This window comes from Protopterus annectens, chromosome 2.part1 (assembly GCF_019279795.1).
Source record: "Protopterus annectens isolate FY-2018-M chromosome 2.part1, PAN1.0, whole genome shotgun sequence".
Lineage (NCBI taxonomy): Eukaryota > Metazoa > Chordata > Ceratodontiformes > Protopteridae > Protopterus > Protopterus annectens.
In genome coordinates, this window is record NC_056729.1 from 1435210120 (window position 1) to 1435221579 (window position 11460).

The window sequence follows — 11460 nt, forward strand, 5'->3', positions numbered from 1 at the left end:
AAGAAATACATAAATAATAGAACCAATAAAATATTTCAGATCTGTGTTGTCAGACAATACAGTACGATGCATTATAAGTCTTGCAACACCATTCAGAAACATTCACTTTGTTGATTATGTATAGCTCAGATCTCTGATTGTGGTCTAATGAATACGTTTGTGCATAAATTGCATCCACTATAATGTAGTGTTTTTAATGGCTGTCAGACACAGTGCAGACTCTTACCAACATAAGTGCATGTAGACACACACACACACATCCTTGTAATTGTTGCTGTTGCAATTGCATGCATTAGATGTGTTTATGTATTGATTCATTTATTCTTCCCCACTCATTAACCATGATTTTCTAAGAACCTAGTTAGTGAGGGGAAAGAAAACAGTAAGCCGTTGTAACTGCTGCTGCTGCTACCGCTATATTAGCTTGCTTTAGTTCTGTTTTTTTTTTCTTCCACTCACTTACTGCACCTTTTTATGAGCTACATTTAGTGGGGAAAGAGGAAATGGCTTTATTTAAGGATCACAGTCTCAGTTAATGGCAGAATAGGTGCTCTTCTTTTTTAACTGAATAAATAAATAAATAAAAATTCACATTAATAACCCCTTTGGAACATCAGTTCCTCAATGAGAAAAACTGGTTCTCTAGACTCATTTCCTGATCTACACTAAAGCAGCAAGAGGAAGCGTCATAACACATAAGCACCTTATTCACAACTGGGTCCAGTCCCATCACGGTATTAGAAACCCAAATTAAACGGGGAATGAGCATTCAACTGGGGCTGTTTAAAAAAAAACAGCAGTGACTTTATGACTTTTTTATGAAGGACAATTGATACTTTTAGTAAGTACAGTATGAGATGCGATGTCTGAGTTCCATTTTATTATATTTTATTTTGGCAACTCATAAATTAAAAACTACTAAAAGTGCAACATTTTTAAATGTAAAATTGGATAGATAGATAGACAGACAGACAGCTAGACAGATATTAACATAAATGGAGGGGCTGCAGTTTACCTGGACCTTGGCAAGTAATCAGTCCCTAGTGTTTGAAGAGCAACCTTCAAGTAAGAAAGCAGCAAACCTCTGTAATAATGACTTAGTGGAGAGTGGAAGAGATGTTTCTAAAATTGTACTGGGATTTATTTTGTGTAAAAACCTTTGTCAATTATTATTCTGGCTAATCTTTAATAGTTTGCAGTTGTAATATTGTTGTTACTATTCTTAATTTACTGTAGAACTTTAGGAAGCAAATTATACCTTCTTAATTTAGCTACAGTCCTTGGAATCTGTTTACACCTGCCTCTGCAGATGTTATGGGGAATTACAGTGTGCTCCCTGACTTTAGCACACTGCTTCTCTATAACACAGACATTGTCCAATGGATTTATTTGAACAAAGATTTCACCTTACAATTTGACTTATGAATACACTACTACCCTATCTCGGAGGCTATGCAGCCTGTTAGTAAGGGAAGTGTATCTTAACCCTTCTCTATGGTGGATCGGTCTTGGACTTACAGTAAATAAGACCATGTGGTATGAGGCGAGCATATCAGTTTGTAGGGAACTTAAAACCTGAAGAAATACACTTTAGCATGTTTTCTTAGGTTTAAGTTTCATTTCAATCAATGTTGATATTTTAAGGTACAAACAATTTGAGTATAACTTTTACTAACACAAAGAAGCATTATTTCAAACTGTTAAGTTTCACAGAGCACCCTACAAGCTCTGGTAATGTCCTTGTGATTTCTATTATACAATGCAGAATTTTCAGGAATTTAGCCTTTATATCCTGGTTGATAAGAGGTGCCTGAAGAAGTGTAGCTACTGTTCCTTCCTTAAACAGGATTCTTTAGTATTTTACATGAACATATCATGAATATGTTTGAGCTGCATATGAGAATGCACGGGGGGGGCATCAAGTGACCCTGAGAACTACAGACCGATAAGTCTAATCAGTCTCATCTGTAAGGCCATGGAAAGAATTTTCATGAGCCTTATCAACAAGGACAATGGTGACCTCCTAATGCTGGACCCAACCCAGTCTGGTTTCATTAAGGGTAGATCATGATTATTAAACCTGGTGGATTTCTTTGAGAAAGTCACCAAAACCATGGACAAAGGTAAGACAGTACACACTGCCTATCTTGACCTTGTCAAGGCTTTATACAAAATTATCCACTCTAGCATATTTGGGAGACTCTCCCAAATAGGGATTAGTCCTTACATTACTAGACGCGTAGCCAATTAGCTCATTGGCAGAAAACACTCTGTCAGGATTGGTGACTCCACCTCCAGCAGTAGACCAGTCACCAGTGGAGTACCACAGGGATCTGCGCTGGGACCCTTACTGTTTGGCATCTATCTTTAAGAAGTCCTAGACAGCCTTTGGCTCACCAGTATCGCTGATGATTGCAAACTGGGAGGAATCACTGAGTCCCCCAATGATGTCAACATATTACAAGAAGGGCTAACACAAACAAATGACTGGTGTCAAAGCCATTGTCTCAAACTAAATGCAAAGAAATGCATTATTATCCCCTTTACCAAAATGGAATTCCCTACAAATTACAGTATCAACAGCACCCCGTTGAGTTCCAACCCAGTGCGGCAAGACTTGAGAACACAGGTTGATAGCAATCTGAACTTTGACCACCAACTTTCAACAGTGATAAGAAAAGCCATCTATGTAACACACTTCATAAGCAAGGGCATAGCATTCAGATCAAGGAATGTTATAACTCCCCTTTATTTGACCCTCAACAGACCAGTAATGGAGTATAATGCACCCTTTTACATGTACCTCACCAGACACATGCAGCAGCTGGAGTAACCTCAGAGGTTTCTCACTCAGAAAATACAGGGACTCCAAACCATGACTTACATGGACAGGCTGAAAGCCTTGTCTTTTTACTCTGTATCTTATAGGCTGCTAAGAGGTGACTTGTGCCTGGCCTATAGGGCAATCTATAACCCTGCCTAATGGAAAAGTTGTACATCTGCAAGTCAAATGGCACAAGAGTCTCTTACCCTAGGGATTTCAACCTAACTTGTGATATTAACAGAATGCTGGAGTGACAGATATGTCTCACAGAGACTGCCGTTTCTCTGGAATAGACTTCCTATTGACATAAAACAGAACTCCTCACTGACCCTATTCAAATGCAACCTAGATAACTGGATGGGAGACTGTAAATTTGCCCCTGGGGTGGCACCCATGTCTCTCATGGACAGGGGTAGCCGGTGTTGATCACAGACCCGCTCTGCGCATAAATTCATTCTGCGAACTACCCAAAAAAAGCAAAAGGGGATACTTGGGATTAACATTGCTAGGTGTGTAAAGGGTCTAGGGCTGCAACCCCTTACCCACATGTTATTGCAGGATGCTTATACACTGTCTAGCATTAACGAATTGAATGCAGCGTATAGGTGCATCCATGTTTTCTTGAATGATTTGTTTTTAGAAAATGTTATAGAACAAGATGTGTTGAAATATTTGACTGTTTCATTCCCCAAGATTCCAACAGTTTTCGGACTACCCAAGATCCATAAAGATGTGTACAACCCTCCCATGAGGCTATTGGTTAATGCTAGGGGTTCAATCACTTACCCGATAGCCAAATACGTGGACAATATACTGAAAAAATAAGTTGAAAAGGAAACACACATTTGCAAAGACTCTTGGGCTTTTTTAAAAGCCATGGGTGCTTTAGAATTCAAGAGAGGTCATAGATTTTTGACAATAGACGTAAAAGACCTTTATACATCTATCCCTCATGCTACAGGGATTGACTGGGTCACTGACCGTTTATTGCATCATAACGCTAGCAGTGTAGAAATCAGATTGGTGCAGGAATTGTTAGACGTCATCTTGAAGTACAACTTTGTAACATTTGGGGGAGAGATATATTTACAGAAGACTGATGTAGCCATGGGCTCACCAGTAGGGGCCAGTTTTGCTAACATCGTAACGGCTGAATGGGAACACAGATATGTGTTTGGTAATCGCAACGGTCAGTTCAAAATCGATTTTTATACCAGATTTTTGGACGACATCTTTATATTGACAGAAGGTTCAACTAATGATGTGGGGACCTTCATGGACCATCTCAATTCCAGCACGTCTTTTTTGAATTTTACATATATTGGACTCTTTGCTGCTGGTTCTGCTGACATGGATTTTGTTTTATTTATTGTATTATCTGCAAAGATTCCATTACTGTGCAGACTTTTCAAAATATGATTAAATTACTTTTCTATATAATGTATAAACTTTTACAAAGTGTGTTTATTCACTAGACTATGTATACACTTGTAAAATGCTGTTTTTTTTTGCACTATGTATATATTTATGCCATGTATTATTTGACGGTTTCACCTCAGGCCTCCAACGAAAAGGGGACTATGTGCCCAGTCAGACTTTCCAGGTCAATAAAAGGCCATAAATAAATAAATAAATAAACAAATAAACAAATAAATAATTAAATGCATGTTCACAGAGCACTGTACAAGCTCTGGTAATGTCCTTGTGATTTCTATTTTCAAGATATACAAAAGAGACCATTGTCTCTTCTTCTTTTTTTTTTTTTTTAAATTCAATTTAATTTATTTGTTAACCAGGTAAATGAACTGACCTATCCCAAACCCCTTTTGCCCATGACACAGGCCACAAGGACAGGGGTACATACACTATATGTGGATGTTTTAGAATAGCCAGTAAACCAGCATGTTTTTGGGTGGGAGGAGGAAAACAGAGTGGCCAGAGAATATCCACATAGGCATGGGGAGAACTTGCAAAGCTCCACAATGACAGCATTGCTGGAAGTCTGGATTGATCCCCAGACCATGGATCTATGAGTCAGAGATATTAACCACCAAGCCACTGTGTTGTTCTTGGCCACATTGTACCTTAGGTTATACATTCCTATCCAGCTATACCACCACTTCCCACATATCTATTGGGGGGGGGGGTTTGGCATAGTGGTTAAGATGTTTACCTTACAGACACAAGGTACAGGGTTTGATTCTCAAATGGGGTAATTGGCTATGCTTAAAATGGCCCTTCAAGGGCAGATAGCCTAGTACTAATTGATGAACATATAAGTCTTTGTTATAGAAGGAGTTGGCATAATGTTTACGATCTTTACTTCAGAGATACAAGGTATAGGGTTTGATTCTGACCTCAGATCATTGACTAAACATGCAAGAGTGTGCAGATTGATAGCTTAGTATTGGGGAGTGGCAAATTTGTTAGGGTATTCATCCCATAAACAAAACAGACAGGGCTTGATTCTGACTCTGGTAAATTGGTTTGGCTTAAAATGGCCCTTTAGGGCAGTTAACCTAGTATTCCCTCATGAACCTATGAATATACCTCATCATAACACTCAACTGTCTAGATTTTTACAGAATGTCCAGATTTATGCTTCATATGTTTGGGCTGCTCCTCAAAAAATTTGTGATTTTCTGTCAAGTCACTAAGGATTAAAGTCACTACATAATGACATACATTTGAGTTTCAGACTTCATATCCTTCAGCAAATGCATGCTAACACACATCCTGCTGTTCTAGCAACTTTCTAAGTTTATAAGAGTGGTATTTAAAATCTGACCCTGTTTTTAGGCCTTTGATCCCCCATTATTTCAGGCTTTGTCCAGATTTCTTATGTTAACAGGTTGAGAGGTGTGTACCTCCTGCTTTGCCTTCTATTTACCGCCTGAGATTCTGTCAGAAAATTCCTACTGGTTACTTACACTTGCATTTTACCCACCTGTCTCAAGTTATCCTTGTATTTCAGTCATCTGCATCAGACATTGTCTGACATTTATACCAGTTACTCAGCCATTCTATTGTCCCTAGAACACCTCTTCCCCTAAGTCTCACAATGATTCTTCCATTGGATTTGACATTACTGCTATCATCAACCTACCCTCTTCTTCTAGACTCACCAGCCTTCAATTAATACTGCAACCCTTCACCGTCATTGATCTTGAGACTCTCTTATAATTTGAATACATCCATGCATAGCTCTCAAATTCTATGCTTAGATCTCAAAATTTCATACGTCTCAGCTGCTACTTATACAACAAAGTTCTACTCCCACCTAACTAGGTGTTCCGATAAGGATGTACCTACTAAAACCAAATAATTTAAGAAAAAACCTAAACAAATAAATCCTTTTATCTAGCACAACTAATATCTAGATGCACATCATATATGTTGAAAGAAGTTATCATCCTTCTGTGCACAGCCCTAATTAGGACAATCCTAGACTAAAGTGCCCCCTTTGGCATGTACATATTCAGACACATTAAGCAACTTGAGCACCCTCAGACATTTCTGACTAAAGGATTAATGACCTAAATACACTGGGCCACCAAGAGAGACCTGAGACCCTATCCCTATACACAGGTTCCTATATGAAGATGTATGTCTTTTATTCTGTGCCATTAGTGACCTAACCATCTTTGATCTCTTGCATTTTGATAAGACCGGCAACTCTACATAACTAAAGACTTAAATTTCCACCAACATATTAATAAAACTTGCTGGAGGGATAAATTTATTACCAAGTATTTATGCCATCCCCTGCATGTTAACCAAAATGATATCCTCGTATCCTTCAAATCACAACTTGATAACTGGATGGGTACCTGCAACTATCCCCTGAATTGACCTTCTTTGCTCTTCTATGGATGTAGGGGTAAAATGTGGGAGAGGACATTGGCAAGGCATAAATAGTCTTGTAGACTCAATTGCCTTGTAAGTCCTACGATCCTATGATTCAATGATCAGTAATGGGTGCTGAGACAATCCTTAGCTACATGATAATTACTGTTCGACTAACCCACTGCAGCAAAATATGCACTTCTGCAAAAATAAGAGAACTGCATAATCACCTGTCAATATGTACTCAAGCATAAAATTGCTGTCCCACCTTTATGCTACAGTCGTAACACTTTTGGTTTGCATTAGACTTCCACTTACATCTCCCTATAGTTCCATGTCCAGATTTTGTGTAAATTATTACTTTTTCATTTTTCTGTCTGCCAATGAGTGTTCAGTGATGCCACTTTATAAGTTTATCAAAGTTCTAATTCACATTCACTTTAGTTTTCCCAGTACTTCATTCACCCTCAGTGTCAGAACCATAACTGCTTTCAAGTTTGTTACTCCAATGCTCCAAATTCACAGTAGAGCATAGTCACAATCCTGTTTACTTGCACTGTAGCCAAGCCATTTCTGAGTCACTGGATAACATATTCTGCCTGTAAAGAACTCCAAAGCGCAAAACATAGATAGCAATACTGTTAGCTCACCCAGTCTTTCTACATAAACCACTGACACCCATGTCATTTTGGTGACATTAGTCAAACCTTGTACCTGGGACAAAAGACAGTAACCATTATGCCAAATGCATCGATTAACAGAGACACTGATATCTAGCAATTACTTGTAAAATGCAAAGGCACACTGCAGGGTCCACCAATCATCTCAATTCACAGACAGCACGAGTCATCAATTCATCTAGATCTAATTACGTTGTCTGAAATAAGGATTCATTTGTTGTTGTGCCATCAGTTGACTGCTTCATTAAAAAAATGGGTATAAATAATGCACCTAAAGCATAACAGCTTCAGTGCCAGTAATCTAATACCACTGGTGTAGCAGCTGAAATGTTTTAATAAAGTGGGTGCAGAATAATCCTGTAAACAGATGTGACTTAGCTGCATTCATGATATTAAATCACCACATTCCAGCCATACGAACACAACCTACAGGTGCCAACATGAAAAGCTGATTGGGTAACCATGCAAAACAGTCCTATCTTATTCTCATTTCTGTAAGAGTTTTTGCCAAACAAAACGGCACTGTAAGGAGAGGAGAGGAGAAATATGGAAAGTCCCTCTCTGGCAAATGTCTGCACTGCAGGTCAGCCCTGGATTTCTTTGCTCCGTGGGAAAGCAGGAAGTCTGCAGTAATGAGAATGTAGTTGCTTGATTCTCAAAGAAGGAAGTGCAAACAAAAGGAAACTAGTCACTGCCCATGTGTCAGAAAGCAGATTAGCAGCGGAGCATAACTCACCGTTAACAAAAGACTTCAGTTTAAGTGACAAGCAGCAGTAAGTAACACTACCTCAACATTTAAGGAAAAGTGAATAATAGCTCTCTACAGTCATATCCACCCTTATGCAGGAGGGAGAACCAAATGTGAAACTGTCTGCCAAGAAATGGAAAATGCAACATATTGATGGATTTTTTTACAAAGTGGAAAAACTCATCTGGATCACAAAGTAACATGTGCCGGAATGATAAAAACAAGTAAGATGAAACAAGTTAAACATTTATCATTGTATTTATTCATGTATTTATGCTTGGTCTGCAGATATGCACCTGTTTTTTTTTTTAATAAAGTGACATCTTTGTATGCTGTATTATACATTTCACAGGAAGGCTATGACTTTCATAATCTGCATTGCTTATTTCTTCTCTTTGAGAAACCCAAAAGTACAACAGTTCTGCAGTTTTGATTCAGTGGAGTGCTGTATATCAGTCTTATAACAAACAACAGACTTTGTGACCTAACTTTTAAAGTCGTTATAGGGCAGTATTACTAACTTCAAATCTCTTCCCATTTGCACTTTCTACAAGAAGTAATGTGCTAAAATAACCATAATTGTCTTATGCAGAACAAGTCAGTCTAGAATTTTGGTTTAGTACTGGCAGGGTGACTTGCAAATATCAAGAAGTAAGGGAACGTTGGCATGAGCAAGTATGAAAATATGTAATGAATAATCTTACTCTGAAGAATTGCTAAGTCAAACACGTTTCCTTAGAAAATTTGTAATATTTTCAAAAAAATACATGTATGAAGGTAACATTTTGTGATGAAGCTCCTCATTTCATGTGACAGGTTCAGAAGCTGATATTACGTTACCGAGTTAAAATTTTTCATTTCAAATTCCAGTAGAAAAAAAGTAGAGCAACTCAGGAGGCCTTCTAACAAAGAAAGGCCTAGAACTCTGGTCATGAGTGTTTCTGTCCATATTCTTCACTGAACTGAATGAAGTTAAGAAATGTGCCCTCAAAACATTATGCAGTTTGAATACCACCTCGAGACTCTTGCTTACTGATGAATATGTTTAAGCGTTTGAAAATTTTATATGATGAAGAAAGGCAAAACACAGACAGTTACATTAAAACTGTAATTAGGTCACTTATTATGTGCATTTGGGATATATGTATATCAGAAAAGGTACATCAGTGTACAAGATATGTAAGTTACAGTGTGCAGTGGATAACAGAAATGGTGTAAGTAATGCTGTTTCAAGAGGTTGAAAAATAATGAAGGTCTCTGGTTTTGTAAAGCAACTAGTTCTTGATATAAATTACTCCAATGCTGTACATATTTCAGTAACAGTTATGTCTCTACCACTAGTCTCCCCCCCCCCACAACACAATAGTCACTTCCATGTGAGGTACAGAACTTTAAGAATGAAAACCAAACATCATGTTTCTCCATTCTCAGTGAATCTGGGTTGGGGTTATACAGCTAAAGACTCCCCATGTCTGTCAGTAGCCAAGGACCCTGCCAGCCAGTGTTTAAAGTCCAGATGTGACATCCTTCAACCTTCCTTGTGGTAAGTCAGATATGGTACTGACCATCAGGTCCTAGAATTCAGTGTCATGGAATTGCAAGACCAAATGAATGAATTAATGGCATCAAAAATATTTTAAAAGCCATTCTGTTTGTAAAGGGGTAGGGAGTGGGAAGTTCTTCATAATCCCCTTAATTATTACTCTTATCTTTGAATCGCAACAAGTCACGTGTAAAAAATAATCTGCCCTTTTTGGAAAATTTGGTTTCAGAAATTTGGGTTTCAGAATTCTAAGACTAAGTAATAAATATGATTTCTGCAGAGACTCTGTATTCTCTGACAGTCATCTGAAGACTATTGTTACAGGTGATGAGAAATGGGGTACCATTACAACTTGGGAGAAGGGAAACAGCATGCCCTCTTGAACAACTGTAGAATGATAGTAAAAGATATAAGCAGAATACACAGTTCTTTGAGAAATAAGCAACAAATAGCCATGCATTTAATAGCTTCCATTAGAAATAAAATGGCCACTCTTTGGCTTGAGTACAATGTTGCATCAGACCATATGCATTTTAATGGTCATAATCCCTGACACTTCTTGGTCACACATCATTATATATCTGAGTTTGAGAGCCTGCTGAACAGAAATACTTGTAAAGTGTTATACTGTCAGGCTTGAATTGACTTTGCAAAATTACAGCAAATGTGCCCTTTGTTTTTTTTCTCACTCCATTCCTGGATAGAATAATTGTCTTCATCAAATGAGACATTAAATTAAGATAATGTACGGGATGTTCCCCATTGCCACAGCCAAACTTCCACTAAATACTACCTTGGGTTTCCCTAAAAAGGGGTCACTAGACTAATGTGATTAACCTGGTCAACAAAGGATAAATAAAATAAAAATAAATATATAATTGTAGAATAGCTACCATAGTATATATGAAAACATATCTCCTCCCCAATGAAGTGTCCCATTTACCCCGAATCCTAGCTTGTGTGTAATACTAGAATGAGGATTTGCTAATGGAGAGGTGGTAAAAAGCTACAAATAACAGGAATTCCTTGCATTGCCACTTCATCAAATTCTGCTTCTGTGTAAAAGAATTTAAATTAAAACTCAGATTTTCTGAAAGGGGCAAGGCATCTCAAGTATCTCATACAGGGGTCTTTAACAACTGCACTCCAGTTACATATATAATTAACTTTGAGTTTGTGCCCCCTCAGGGTAAGTGTGATTTCTCTGTCCAAGACTAGTGCATAATTCACATACCTGTGCATTTGGAAAGAGCTGCAAAACACACATGTCCTACTCCCATGACTGTGTATACCCATCTCACCACTAATAATACATAACTGTCCTCCCTCATCCAGTGATGTACCTACCCCCACTCAAAGTCCAGTAGTATTATAATGTCCTACTAAGGACAATGAAGGCCTATAGATAGCAGCAATGTTTCTAGTTATCTCTAAAGTGTTCACACTCCTAGGCCACACATAGTGATCCAGTAGCTAAAGGAGGAGTTGCAATTCACACGCTAATGGATTCTCTAACTACAAACCAGACAGAAAACTTGTAGTAACTTGGCAGAACACACTGTCAGACATGTATCACTCTCATACTGGAGCTCCACAAGATTTCATCTCATACACATATATACACATATATATATATATATATATATATATATATATATATATATAGCCGCGGTGGTGCAGCGGTAGCGTTGTTGCCTCACAGCAAGAGGTTCTCACATTCGATTCTCGGCTGGAGTGCCTTCTGTGTGGAGTCTGCATGTCCTCCCCGCGGTCGAGTGGCGTTTGAAAGACATGCGTAGAATGGGCGTGCCTTCGTTGA

At 38.2% G+C, this 11460-nt stretch overlaps 1 protein-coding gene across 2 annotated transcripts in view; it reads left to right on the forward strand.

Moving 5' to 3' along the window:
• Positions 1-7985: 7985 nt before the first annotated feature.
• The window catches only part of SH3BP2 (SH3 domain binding protein 2), a 128029-nt gene continuing 124554 nt past the window's right edge, over positions 7986-11460 (forward strand). The window contains exon 1 of one of the 2 annotated variants that reach the window (XM_044062901.1): positions 7986-8322. In XM_044062901.1, coding sequence (XP_043918836.1) covers positions 8252-8322 — 71 coding nt within the window. In that variant the 5' untranslated portion in view covers positions 7986-8251. The remainder of the gene's footprint in view (positions 8323-11460) is intronic. The other variant, XM_044062902.1, reaches the window with a different exon arrangement.